General features: G+C 47.1%; 7 protein-coding genes across 7 annotated transcripts; 4 read left to right on the forward strand and 3 right to left on the reverse strand.

Moving 5' to 3' along the window:
• Positions 1-337: 337 nt before the first annotated feature.
• On the reverse strand, positions 338-3,637 carry LY89DRAFT_640958 (uncharacterized protein). The gene is made up of 3 exons (XM_018211691.1): positions 2,518-3,637; positions 1,699-2,439; positions 338-1,638 (listed from the first exon to the last, which is right to left on the reverse strand). Exons 1-3 carry the CDS (start codon positions 3,384-3,386, stop codon positions 663-665), a joined length of 2,586 nt encoding a protein of 861 aa, XP_018074102.1. The 5' UTR covers positions 3,387-3,637; the 3' UTR covers positions 338-662.
• LY89DRAFT_459580 (uncharacterized protein) lies at positions 3,561-4,415 on the forward strand. Its single transcript, XM_018207675.1, has 2 exons — positions 3,561-3,635; positions 3,702-4,415. The coding sequence occupies exon 2, from the start codon at positions 3,800-3,802 to the stop codon at positions 4,328-4,330; it is 531 nt and encodes a 176-aa protein (XP_018074103.1). The 5' UTR covers positions 3,561-3,635; positions 3,702-3,799; the 3' UTR covers positions 4,331-4,415.
• A 648-nt stretch (positions 4,416-5,063) lies between these two features.
• Positions 5,064-7,049, forward strand: LY89DRAFT_640963 (tRNA a64-2'-o-ribosylphosphate transferase-like protein). The gene is made up of 3 exons (XM_018211692.1): positions 5,064-5,486; positions 5,535-5,569; positions 5,617-7,049. Exons 1-3 carry the CDS (start codon positions 5,158-5,160, stop codon positions 6,636-6,638), a joined length of 1,386 nt encoding a protein of 461 aa, XP_018074104.1. The 5' UTR covers positions 5,064-5,157; the 3' UTR covers positions 6,639-7,049.
• LY89DRAFT_459632 (uncharacterized protein) lies at positions 6,732-7,639 on the forward strand. Its single transcript, XM_018207676.1, has one exon. The coding sequence runs from the start codon at positions 6,928-6,930 to the stop codon at positions 7,576-7,578; it is 651 nt and encodes a 216-aa protein (XP_018074105.1). The 5' UTR covers positions 6,732-6,927; the 3' UTR covers positions 7,579-7,639.
• A 619-nt stretch (positions 7,640-8,258) lies between these two features.
• Positions 8,259-9,066, reverse strand: LY89DRAFT_731008 (HAD-like protein; the record flags this gene model as incomplete). Its single annotated transcript, XM_018219535.1, has 2 exons — positions 8,259-8,987; positions 9,058-9,066. 2 exons carry the CDS (start codon positions 9,064-9,066, stop codon positions 8,259-8,261), a joined length of 738 nt encoding a protein of 245 aa, XP_018074106.1.
• Positions 9,003-9,438, forward strand: LY89DRAFT_459638 (uncharacterized protein). The gene has a single exon (XM_018207677.1). The coding sequence runs from the start codon at positions 9,102-9,104 to the stop codon at positions 9,327-9,329; it is 228 nt and encodes a 75-aa protein (XP_018074107.1). The 5' UTR covers positions 9,003-9,101; the 3' UTR covers positions 9,330-9,438.
• Positions 9,439-10,113: 675 nt separating this feature from the next.
• On the reverse strand, positions 10,114-11,013 carry LY89DRAFT_731009 (uncharacterized protein; the record flags this gene model as incomplete). The annotated part of the gene is made up of 2 exons (XM_018219536.1): positions 10,114-10,773; positions 10,852-11,013. 2 exons carry the CDS (start codon positions 11,011-11,013, stop codon positions 10,114-10,116), a joined length of 822 nt encoding a protein of 273 aa, XP_018074108.1.
• Positions 11,014-13,034: the final 2,021 nt, after the last annotated feature.

Below are 13,034 nucleotides of genomic sequence, written 5' to 3' on the forward strand. Positions count from 1 at the left end.
TCAATCTGAAAGATTATACAATTCTTGATCCGGCGGTGTTTGCAGACGTCAAAGATTGTTGGTCTTGAGAAACCGAAGACCTTCAACGCTTCATTTTAATCGATTGGAAGTCAGCTTCGAGCTGTGCCTCGAGACTACTGACAACATTGCCCAGCATTTATGAGAGATCTCAGAACCGGTATAGACGAGTCGGGCGGGGTTTCGGTGTGCTTCTTGAATCTTCTTGAGGAAAGAAATCCTTCTTCATACACTTTTTTTCCGGACATAACACCCGCCACTTATCCCCGAAAGTTCAAGCCCCACTCAATCCAGGTCAAGGACTCAACGGGCTTTTAGAGATTTCTGTTGACATTGCTACTTGTCTAAATTTTAGGCGTAGGTGATGGTCGAGGTACCTCTAAATCTTTTGACAAGTCGACTCTTGCATTTGCTTTGATATCTTCTCCGTTAATGTTGAGATCACCAAGAGTGGCAAGAGTATCTGGAAATCAGGTCATGTAATTTTTATCCATTGCTGCCCTCTCACAGGCTGAAGAGCATCCATAGTTATGTTGTCCCATGATGCATATTCTCGAATCATCTATGCTATTGTACAATACTGAAAGAACCAAAATCCATACTCTAGACTATCACTCAATGCTTTCCTTGTCTACCACCAATCTCTAACCTTGCCACTTGAAGCGGCTCTCGCGGAACATAGAGACCATGCCAGTAGGCAACAGACCCTTTTCAACAACATTCAAGCTTCCAAAGCGATGGATCATATCAGAACCATAAAGTTGGACCAACCATTGTTGATACTCGCTCAAACGGCTCCAAGCCCGATTCTCCACGTGGCTCAGAACATCCGAAGTACGAACAACAGGGTCCAATCTAGGTTGCTTGGTCAAATTGGAGTAGGCCCGATAAAGCGAAGCGGAAGTCTGTTCGCGATATCGAGAGAATTCTTCGAAAGTCATAAAAGGTTCGTTGGCTAGTTGCTCCCTCACACTGTAAGGGAGTCTGTCTTGCCCCGGAACTGTGCCCTTTTCGAAAGTAGCCTTTGCTCGGCGGTATTCCTCCTCCTCGTCGATGAAGAACTGATCCATATGGGAATCCGGAGTCTTGGTAATGGTCTCTCGGACGAGGTAGAGATCAATGAAGGGGCTCTTGAGGTCAAGACCACCCATTGACATTGGGAAGTAAAGATAGCCCTCAGGAATGTCCTCGACACCGAATCGTTGACTGATCATCTCTTGCAGGGTGGAGGTGACGCTACCTTGTTGGAACAGCTTCGATTGAATATGCGAGAACGTGTCCAACAACATGTCCACATGCTCAAGTCCGTAGCAGTTGGCTGGCTTCCCGAAATTGTTGGTGAAAAACCGAGCACCGTAGACATTCCACGCCTGGATAAAATCGAAGACAGACTTGCAAGCATCCAACTGTAGACGAAGCTCTTCGATATGCTTTCCAACTTTCTCACGGTCAATTAGGAAACGACCAGTCCCAGCATCCAACTTAAGGAATTCCCAACTAACGTCGCCTTTGGGAAGAGAGGAGGCAACTTTTGGCTTGCCACCTGGCTTTCTGGTGATTTTTACACTTCCAGTCTTCTCGTCGTTAAACTCCAGGCCACTGAGTTTCGCAAAGTTCTTCCTAGATGCGAGTCAGCATGCGTCTCTGGCGAAGTATACGAAGTCAGAGATATAGACTTACATAAGTTCCCATCCCTTCACACATACCTTTTCTTCGCCCCAGAACCAAATATCGTCGTGTAGTCGATACATTCGTGCTCCATCTGTCTGTTGGTTGAAGGCGAAATCCAGACAGAACAGAACTGTCTCTCCCAACATGTCACTCAAAGGACCGCTGATCGGAGTCCCACGCTTCCGAATCTGGACTGGTGCTTCCGGACCGTCCTGAACAAACTTCATTGGTGCCTCCAAGGCTCGACAGAAGAACGAAATCCAATTCTTCGAGACCCCAAAGAACGACAAGACAGCAAACATTGTGGAATGCGGAAGTGAAGGTCCAAACCACTTGAAATCAGTACGTACGACCGTCATTTCCTCTCCCAGCCGGGTTTTCATGATGATCTCGGTGGCCAATGTATGCAGAAGTGACTGGGTGATCTGTTGTCCGCTCTTTCGAGTGTCACGTACGTTCTCAGCATCGTCATCATAACCTCCACGCTGCTCTTCAGCTTCACTAGTAAGCTGTTCCAAGAATATCTCGTCGTTGAAGTGTCTTGCGCGACTCGATTCTACTGTAACCGTAGGCTCAGCTAAGTTGCTGCCGAGAAAGAACTGCCGACGCTTCCTATCCCCAGCTAGGACTGGGGTCGCAGATGCCTTCCAAACATCCATCGTGGTTTGGAACGTAATCAAAGCAGATTTGAAATGAACCGACCATTTCACACCGATATATCGAAGTAGGATGGTCTGCAAGAGATCCTCACTAAGAATTTCAAAGTCAGTGATTTTCCCAAAAAGATATGGAGCAAAGAAACAATGAGACAAATATCGAGGTACTTACTCGTGATAGAATCTGTAACGGCCACTAAGTTGTCGTCGCTGCTCCACGGGAGTTCCTACAGGATCCCAACACCACTTGTCAAGGGACGAAATTCTCATGTTCAGTACATCAGCAAGTTCAGTAAGCACCACTTTGTTGTTGAGAAAGTCCTTCAGGAGAGACTTCTTCTCGTCGGTGAGCAGGTCTGAGCGGAGAAGCCCGTTGATAATCCAGCGAAGCACCTTGTCGTCAAAGTGGACATCGGTGTCCATTGAGTCTTCAAAGTCCTTCGTTTCCTCCAGCAGTGTATCATACGCGGACTTGATAATCTTGTTCGAGGTGAAAAGCTTCTCAAGATAAGTCTTGATAGCAGTGGTGTCGGTTTCGAGAGGCTTGAAGACGTATTCCTCCCATGTCGCGCGCTGATCATGCATCTCTTTCCTTCCAACCTTTTCAAACGAGGAGCTTCCATTGTCTGACGAGACCTCGGACTTTTCATCGGAGCTTGACAACCATTCATTGACCATCCTACCGTAGAGCGAAGCGTATTCATACTTCAAGCTTTGAACATCGAGCATGTTAATAAGCTTTGTCTCCCAGTCCTTCTGAAGGTAGATAGAAACGGAAGGATCGTGACGGGCTTGTTCGAGGAACTTCGCGACATTGGTCAGGTAGCTCATAGTGTTCGGGCTCAATCGAGTGAGTTTATCGACATCATATAGGCCTTGGAGGAGAATGTCGACTTTCTCTCGCTGGTCTTGCTCGACCTTGGAAGTACGGATGAGCTCAGCTTTGATGCCTTCGAATGTCGATCGTTGATTGGATATTTCCGCGAGCTTGATTTCAGTGATAGAACTCAAGGTTTGCGAAAGGATATCGGAGGACGCCATGGTGCTCGAAGAGTAGGATTATCTCGAGTGTTCTAAAATCTTTAGGGCGGAGGACCAGAATTTCCAGTGAAGTGGTTGATTTCGTCGGAAGGAAAGATTCGGAGTGATGCGAGATGGGTATCTGGCTTGGGGAAGAAGGAACGAAGGTGGTGTATAAATGCTTCATCACAAAGGCAGCAACGACGCCGGTTCAGTCATCGGCAAGAAGGCTAGTATCTTCCAACAGATTAGCCTTCAAAGACATATCAGGTAGTACAAAGAGTGGAGATGCATTTGAGACTTTCCTGACTTTGAACCATGCTAACTACAGAATAGACAGGTGCTTTGCCTGATCTGCAAAACTGAGTCATAAGGCGAGCATACCGACCTCCTTTCATCTTACCCCACTGCATAGATTTGTAGCGAGCGCAGTCATGCATGAAAGATTCTTTGAGCAAATTGGGAGGCCTCCAAATGATAGCAATCACGTGTTAAGCGACCCTCACGCAGAACGGCTGGGTAGGAGGCCTCGGTCAGCAGATCTGTCTGTGATACATAGTCTAAGTGCTAATTTGGAGGTGGGTCCCCTTGGGCGAAAGAAGCTGGAACCGCAATCCTGGATCTCGTGTTGGTTTCCGTTTGTGGCCATAGCAAACGAAGCAGAGGTGCTTCGCCTAACCTCTGCATCGCCTGGCCTGGGATGTCAAGACCTTTTCATATATTCATGCTCTGCCTTTGTCGACATTTCGAGTTCTCTTGCTCAAAAGAGGATTCAAACAGTGGTCTTTGCTGGCAAAGCGAATCTGATCGCAGAGCTCGCAAACGATTCAACGCAGGTCTCCGTGCCTACAACTTTCTTCAAGGCTCTACAGTTGGTGGAGTTATTTTCGCTCATGGGCATTGACAGTAAATTCATGATCTGCAGCATCCCACATGCGTGCATTCTCTCCGATAAAAGCACCTGATCTATTTAGTGAGCGCTTACTGTACATAGACTCTACCAATCTGTAATGACTTAGGTATAGCAAACCGTTTGTAATTCTTTCGGTAAGCTTGAAAGGATATGTTTTGTATGATAACCGACAGCTGTTGCGGCTGGACGAGCTGCAAGAAAATAGGTTCTTATGTACAAACCTACAGCAACAAGAAGTACAGATAATGACACTCACAAGCAATGTCTTTCATGATAATGATTATACTAAGCGCTGAAATTGCGAGTACTTGATGCAAAGGAAAAGCAAAGGAAAGAGGGTGACAACGGCATGCACGACACACTTTCGATCGTTTGCCTGTTCCAAGGCAAATCTTGGCTTTCTTTCCTAACTACAACGAAGTCTTAGTTATCAAGTAGCCGTTGCTGAGAACTGCAACCTCTTTGGAATGCCAAACAAATGCATTTTAATGATGAATGCGCGTACGCCCTTCAGTGCTTTGCTACCTTGTCTGTCAAGGTCCAAAAAGAACGACGCAACCTTAATAACTCCACTTCATGAAATAACAGCAAAGCATCGTCATGCATTGACTAGCGTGCGTGTTAGAAAAGTACTCTTCTACAGAATAGGACCGCGTCTCTCAGATCTCAGCTCGAGGTTTTCTGAGGGGTGGAGCTAATCCTAGAGAGGCTAAGCTTTCGTTTTAACCTGCATGCGCGGGGGACATCACGAGTTCTCGCGAGGTCGCGTTTTCAGATTGCCGAGTACCATTCTGCAGCATCTTATCTTGATCTCGGTCTGTCTTGGTCTTCGAAAGGATCTTTTCTATTGTCTTTATCATTTCCCATGCCAAGATTCAGATGCCATTCCCAACCTCATCTGAGCTAATTTTCTCAGAGCAAGCAAATCACAACTTCTCGAGAACGCTTGGCGATCTCAAACGCTCAGCTCTCTCTATCCAGAACCGCCTGCGCTCCATTGAGCATGATGCAGCATTTGCCCAGCGAGTGGCAGATGCGTATAACAGGCCATTGATCGCAAATGAACGGTGCGGAAGTTGGTACATTGATCCCAAGATCAAGGGCGGAAGTGCATATTTCAAGAGCACAGATGGTCATACTGGAGTGTGGAAGTTCAGCTCCCGCAGGTTGAATATGCATTTGCTGGAAACAATTGGCCAGCATGATGGGTAGGTCTTGTGTCTGCGCAGCAGACCCAGTCACTTATACCTCTCTAGATGCATTATCATAGATTCCACGAGGCGAGGCAAGCGTAAGATTCGTCCTCCCCTATGCGAATACAGGGTTGATAGACTACAGGAATGCCAGATGCTTTGAGCAAGACCATACCTATTTGGTGCAGTGTTCTCAATCGATATCTTTTTCCTGCCGAACCTTCCTATCACGAGCTCTATACCCCGCCACAGGTTGTTTCTAAGTCAGAGCACGCTCAGATATCTGCTCTATTGCCATCTTTTGTCCTCGCGCTCCAATCCCTCAAGCTACCGTTGGAAAATCTCAGAAACCACATTTCGAAGCCCCTCCGTCCAATTTGGGTGACTCCAGAATCTGATCTTACCCCATCATCCGCTATATTTGGAGATTTCCATCCATTCATATGCTGTACAGTTTCACGCAGAGTAGTAGGCGGGGAAGTCAGCGGAGGAGGATACATTCAAGGAGCTGGGGATGATACAGAGAATTGGGTCCATGGTCTTACTCCTCCCGTTTTCTGGGCCAATAAGGAACATCTACTCAGCACCTCGGAGAGCGACTTGCCAGAGCTGATTGAGGAGCTGGTCTCGCAGTCTTTGTGTATGAGTGCAACTACAGCCCCAGGATTGAGACTTGTGCTACCCACTTCTGCTCTGTTCGTTGGTACAATATCTGATAGTTTGGGCATGGATACAGCACCCAACGCCTGTTCCATCACACTACAACCAAAAGTCACAGATCAAAGCACTTGGCAGACGTCTCCAACACGAATGGAAGCTGGCCTTGGTTCCAGCAAGCTGGGCAGTAGAAGTCTCCGACTAGCTCTGCCTGTACTTATGACGTTCGTGGCAGATTCCATGAAAAGGAGCAAAACGGCCAGTCCAAAACGAATAGTAATTGCATGCGAAAGCGGCAAAGATCTCGCGATCGGAGCAGCACTTGCGATACTGTGCCTCTTCTTCGATGGCCAAGGCAGCCTAGTTGAGGGCCAAGAAGGAACGGCTTCAATTGACAAGGCTTTCATACGAAGTCGTCTGGGGTGGATCTCAACATCTATGCCAGATACGAATCCGAGTCGTGCCACCTTACAGAGCGTCAACAGCTTCCTGATGGGCCGGCCCAGGTAACAGACTTACGAACGGAGTCCTCAACGTTATCAAATGCTCCTGAGCAATGCAGGTGGACTCGTCTCTTGCGTCGTCGGTACACATCAGCTTACGATAGGTTATATGTTTGTATGATGTTCTGTTCGAATAAATAATTGCGCTACCCCTTCTGCCCATTTCCTTTGTTGGTTAAGCAGCACTGGGTCCCAAGAATGAAGGCGTCAGTGAAGTCACGTATTTCAAATACCAGATGGGCCGCATCGCGTAATAATCTGATTTGCTGTACTAACTTTTCCTTTCTTTCCTCCTGATGAGTGCCAATTTCAAAGCCTGGTCTTCAGGTCGATCTTTCAAGCACTCCCATCTCGTGTTCTCTAGAATCATGATTTATGATCCAATCATCAGTCTGAACAATCTACCAGTATCTATTCGCCTCACTTGTGATATTCTGTCGCTTGCTTTTGTGTTGTCAATATCTTCTTTATTGTCAACTCACTGGCCTTGTAATACAGTCACTCTTCGGCCCGCCCATAACGATATGAATGATTTTACGGCGAGGGTGTACACACCGTCCCGCCGAGAGAACGCTCCACGCACTGATGGCATCCTGCAGCAAAGCTTTCTCAGTGCCGACAACAAGCGTGCTCGTTCGCCCCCAACACGAACCTCTACGTCGAATAATCGTCCTTCACCTAACTCACAGATGAGATCTAGCCTTAGTCGTATACGAGGAAGTAGCTCTACGAAGAGACAACACAAGCAAGAGCACCCTGCGACGTCTGACGACAAGTTGCGCAACAATATTCGGTCTTTCAACCACTACTTCCTGGAACTTGCTAGGCTAGAGAGCCTAACTGCCGCTGGCTCAACACAGCTTGCGTTCAATCGTCATTATGTTTTCTTGTTTGAAGAGTGCGCAAAGAGCAAAAGGGCGTTTATATCGACACTAGCGCCAAGCTAGTAGGATGGATTATGTTGGTTTTGAGTGAAATCTGGGGAAGTTCTCAGGGAGTATGTCTGAATGATGAAGTAGCTAGCGGACTGGTGACTGTCATTGATCTGCTACATTTAGCCAACGTAAAGGTTTCAACACAGTTCAAGACTTTTGGCCTTCCGGAGTACTGGCCACATTCAATTAGCATAAGTGGCGTCCTCAGCTCTGCACTTTTGATGGTCCAAAATACTGAATTAGATTGGCTACCTTTGATCAACATAAGTCCGTCGCTCAAGTTAGCATTTTCGACCCTCCAAAGTGTGGAATCGGGCTGGATATTTCTGACTGATATAAGTCATGAGCTTAATCTCAAACTTTCGAGTCTCAAAAGTACTGTGTCTGCCTGGTCACATTTAGCTCATATAAGTCAGTCACTCATCTCAGGACTTTCAACTCTCTAAATTGCTGGATCGGTTTTGTCACAAAAGAAGAGAATATTTGGACAGCCATCAAATAAACAATCATCAAACTCGGTGTATTCATCATAAAACCACAGAAGCACTATCTTTTGGCAAAGGAACCCAAACACAGCAACCAAAAAGACAATCATACAAGAAAAAACCCAAGAAGCAAGCATATCTCGATCTAGACGCGCATCTATCGGTGTAACCCAGATCTATGGCTCTAACAACCGCACTCCCAATCATCTAAACCTCACCCTTCTCAATCTTCTCCAAGCACCCTTCAAACTCGCTCCAATCATTCATCATAACCGCACATCCAGCATCAACCAATACCTTCTTCATCTTCTCCTGCTCTTCAGGCTCATAAGAACCCGTATACCCAATCGTCTTAATCTTAGCCCTAAACGCAGCCGTAGCCCCCGACTTACTATCCTCCACCGCGACACACTCTTCCGCCGTCTTATTCAGCGTCTTCATCGCATGAAGATAGATCGCCGGATCCGGCTTGCTGGTCGGTTTCTCCAGACTCGTCGCCGCCGAGAAGACCCAATCGTACGGGAAATATTTATCCTGGCCCACCTTCTCGATACTAGCCCTAACTCTCCTCAACGCACTACTGCTCACAACCGCAAGTTCATACTTCTTCTCCTGATCCAACTTCTGCAACTCCTTATCGACGCCCGCGCACGGCTGCAGCTTCTCCTTCAGCTTCTTGATGACCTGGTCCTCTTCGCGGGTGACGTAGGTCTCGAGCTCCGCGTCGGACATCTCGTACTTGTACTTGGCTTTGAGGGAGACCATCATGCCGCGGAAGTTCTGGCCGACGAACTCGGAGAGGAGTTGCGGGCCGGTGTAGCGGTCGGGGATGTCGCGCGAGGAGAGGATCTCGTTGGCGAGTTCGGCGCAGGCCTCGAAGGCGAGGGATTCCGAGAGTACGAGCGTGTTGTCGCAGTCGAAGAGGAGGGTGGTGATCTGAGATTGGTGTCAGTTGTTGTGGAAGATGAGGTGAGTTGATGAGCTGGAAGGGTTCATGAGAACGTACTTTAGGCATCTTGATTGCTCGATTGATCTTTTGCTGGGAGGAATATGTGTAGCTTTCTTCCAAAGTCTGACGCTCTCCTATTTTGTAGCCCGTTTGTAGTAATTGTACTTCAATCCACTTCAGACGTTAAGTACCCCGCTTACAGTCTCCGTACTCCCAAAAACAGAATTCTCTTCTTGCAGCAAATCAATTATCCGGCGGGCAATAACGGAAGCAAAACTCTCGGTCCTTCTCCTGCAGTTGCGTTTGGAGAAAGAAGAAGAAGTATGTAAGAAAGAGGGAAGGAGAAAGAAAGAGGCTTCTTACATTTCAGCAACGACGACCCCGCAATCCTGTTTCCAAGCTTGCGAGGTTGAGCGGCGTCACTCTTGCCCCGTTTGGGTTGACCACCTTCTGTCCCCACGCCCGGTGATTGGGCAATGGTGCTCATCGGGCTCTCCCGCATACTAGTTGATTTTGGGGATCTTCACCCCAACAAGAGAGGTGGTTTTCACATGTTGAATGATGAGGAAGAGAGAGATTTTGGTGGTGAGACATGGGTACAACTGTGCGAGGTTGCAACGCAACGAGGTGCATGGCAGAGGCGTGGTTGGTGGCTGAGCAAACCAGGAAATGTGGGTTGTGTATTTTGTCTTGGTTGCACCAACTTGATCATGCGAAAGAGAGAAATCGCAAGATGATAGAAACCAAGAGGGTAGAGAAAGGTTGATATATATTTGTGTTGTATGCTTTTGTTTGAACATCTGACCAGGGACTTTTGAGCCATCAACTGATGGTGACCAATGGAAGCTTCGGACCGGGACAATTGCCCCAAAGAGCTTTCCCTCCCGTTGTTCCCTTCATAAGCTCTCTCTTCCGTAGCCCCTCCGGATGTAAAATTGCCCCTCATGTTCGCAGAAAATTTGTATAGCAAATCCAATGTCTAAGCATGTATGGTGCAGCAAAAGAATATCTCATCTATTGCAAAGCTACTGGTATCGACGGCAATGCATACTCCATACAAAATACCCATAAACGCCCTTACTATCGTTTCAAGCCCCCCGATATTTTCGCTCTTCACACATTATCATATCTAGCTTCCGGAAAGTTCAGTCTCCCACCAGCGGAATTGATGGACCCTGAACCACTGTATCCTTGATATCCCGATGGCTCGTCTGCAATATGTGGAGCCACATAGCCGCTGTACGCCGAATCTGGGTTATACGCACTACCGACTGTCGAGGCACCTGCGTATGAGCTGCCCGCTGCTTCATGGTCGTCCGTGTTGTGTACAGGTGCGTACTCGTCGTCATGAGGAGCCGTCGAGAATGCCTCCTTGTCGGGATCGATGGCTTGAGCATTAAATGGTGCTCTACTGGCTCCTGGCAGATATCCCTCTCTTCTGTAATACGCCACGCCGTAAAAGCTCATGAAAGCTGTTGCACACCATAATAGCCTGTTGATACTACCATCAGCTTGTTGTCCTACAGGTAAAAAGAAATATGGGGGAAAGTACCAGATGAACACTCCAAATCCAACAATAGCTTTGCTTATCCCACATGCTCCATTGCATTTCCCAGAGGAATTATAGCTAGCTTGTGCAGCAAAGGCAGAGATCCACAAAACTGCAAAGAGGCAATCCACTGTTGCTAGACCATACGGGTGAGCGAATTTGCGAGTTCGTGGGAATCGTGGAGTCATCGTAAGGTATATTATCGCAGGAATACACAAGAAGCACTACCATACCCACGAATTAGCATGATGCCCCAGTACTTTTCAAGTTGTGAATAAAAAGGGGATAAGGCTGCAGCCTACCAAGCCAAAATACCACCCAGCTCGACCATCAATGCTCTCCGCATCATGAAAGACTGCAATTTCCATCGCCCATGTTACGAAAATCAATACGGCTTGAGCGATATGTACACCGAGTTTGATTTTCTGCAGATTGTGTGCGTCGAATTCCAGTGCTAACCCCATGATGTTCTGTCTCGGGTGTTCTTCTTGACACTGTATCGTATGGGCGAGAGTAAACAAGCCTGGCTGCGGCGGAGGTACAGCTGAGAATGAAAGTTGATGATTCTTTGAAGAGCTTGATAAGTGAAGAAGAAGAGATGTAAACAAGACAAGAAGAGAACGAAGGTGTACAGTAGCGGGAGCGAGCGGTACGCAATGCAATTGCTTTGGAGAGGCTCAGCGAACGCGAATCCGGGCGAGGAAGATCAACAGCCCGAGTTATTTTTAGCACGGTAGGGAGAGAAGGCTGAGACCCAATTCAGGGGATTTTAAAATTATTCACTTCCGTGCAATTCTTTGTGCTCCTTTTATTCAACTCAATTGAATCGAATAACCTCACATCTTACCTATGTGACATATATCTCCCGATACTCTGCTCATTGTCTGGGATGATCGTGGACAATTTTCCTTCCTCAAAGTCAATGGCCGCCTAGCAACACCCGCTATCTAGCTCCAACCCCAAAGTGCATTGCGTGGACCGAACATCATCCCCTTCCAAATCATCCACGCATTGATTTGGTATATTTTTGAACAACTTGGTATGGTCAAAAAAATCCATGAGCCATTGCGAGTTGCGAACAGCCATGGTATGAGGGTGGCAGTACAGTGGCGGCAGTGCTCCACGTGATAGCGATCTGCTGAGGCGAAAAGGATGCCTAACATGGGCAGCTTTGCGCACCAGATATTCAGGTTGTTGTGGTGTTGGGGCTCGAGTTGGGTTGAGTGTTTTTCTAGCTGCTAGCTAGCCATGTTTTTTTCTGTTTTGTCAATGAGTCTCGAAACTGCGAGCTTGTTCTGATGCTAGGTTTGAGCCGCTCCTGGCAATGAGAACTCACACACTTGTGTTTTGAGTAAACTGCTCAGAAAATGTTAAAAACGCATGAGAAGATTCTCCCATTTAATATAAAAAGCATGTTACGTTATCATCGCAAAATAGGACTATCATTGAAGTCTCGATCTTTATATTTAGCAGATCAAGTGTTCTGATAGTCGTTGCTGAGAAATATGTTCTCGATATTGAGACGTTGTATTGTTCTACCTTACGCGACTCTAAACAGAGCTGTGAAAGAACTGCGGAAAGTACGAAATCGCCACCCATAATCATGTTCCTCCTATCATCCAGTCATAAATCCAATCCATAAACTCCGACAAGCATCAAGTACACGAAGACCAAATCCCATTCTACACCCATCCAGATTTCCCTTTCCTGAACGACCTCCAACCTCTAACCATGAGTCATCACCTCCTCTCATATTCCTCCCTAACCGAGAACCTCCCTTTCTCAAAAGTCACCTCCCTAGCACTAACATCGCTGCTCCTCGGTTGACTAAACACAGAATCGACAATGTGTTGAGCATCCCTTCTCGTGAAGCCGGTTACGGTGTTGTTGCTCTCTTCTTTCTTTTGAACAACATATTTGGTGATCGCGCCCGAGGAACTCTTCTCGCAGTAAGAGCAGTATTGGGAATGGACTCTGTCGCGAGAGCTGGAATAGAAGGAGTAGCCGCAGCGGATGCAGTCGATGAATGGCCTGGGTTGGTGTGTTAGCTTTTGTGAGTTTTGCGGCTGGAGTGGTGAGTAGGCATACATTTTGATGGTTTGGTTCTTAATAAGTGAACTTTGTTTTCTTGTTGTTATTTCGGTGATGTTGACTTTAGATATTTCGTTCTCTTTTCTTGCTCTGGGAGAGATATTTATTCAAAGGTAAGGCAAAGTTTTAGAGAATTCCCAGAAATTGGGGGCTCTTATATCCTACCACACTACTCACCATCAGGCAGATATCAGCCTCAAAATTCCCTTTCTTTTTTGCCCTTTGTGAGGGTGTGGTTTCGTGACGTGCACACCGAATAGGTTGCCTTGCCTGACCGAGACTGCGCCACGAAGTGGCAGTCAGAAGGTGAAAGAGATGAACACTTCACAGCTGCCGCTGACTCTTTTGAGGGTGCCATGCTGGTGTGAAGCTTTTCCAACCAGCTGCCTGGAAT

This window comes from Mollisia scopiformis (assembly GCF_001500285.1).
Source record: "Mollisia scopiformis unplaced genomic scaffold LY89scaffold_7, whole genome shotgun sequence".
NCBI lineage: Eukaryota > Fungi > Ascomycota > Leotiomycetes > Helotiales > Mollisiaceae > Mollisia > Mollisia scopiformis.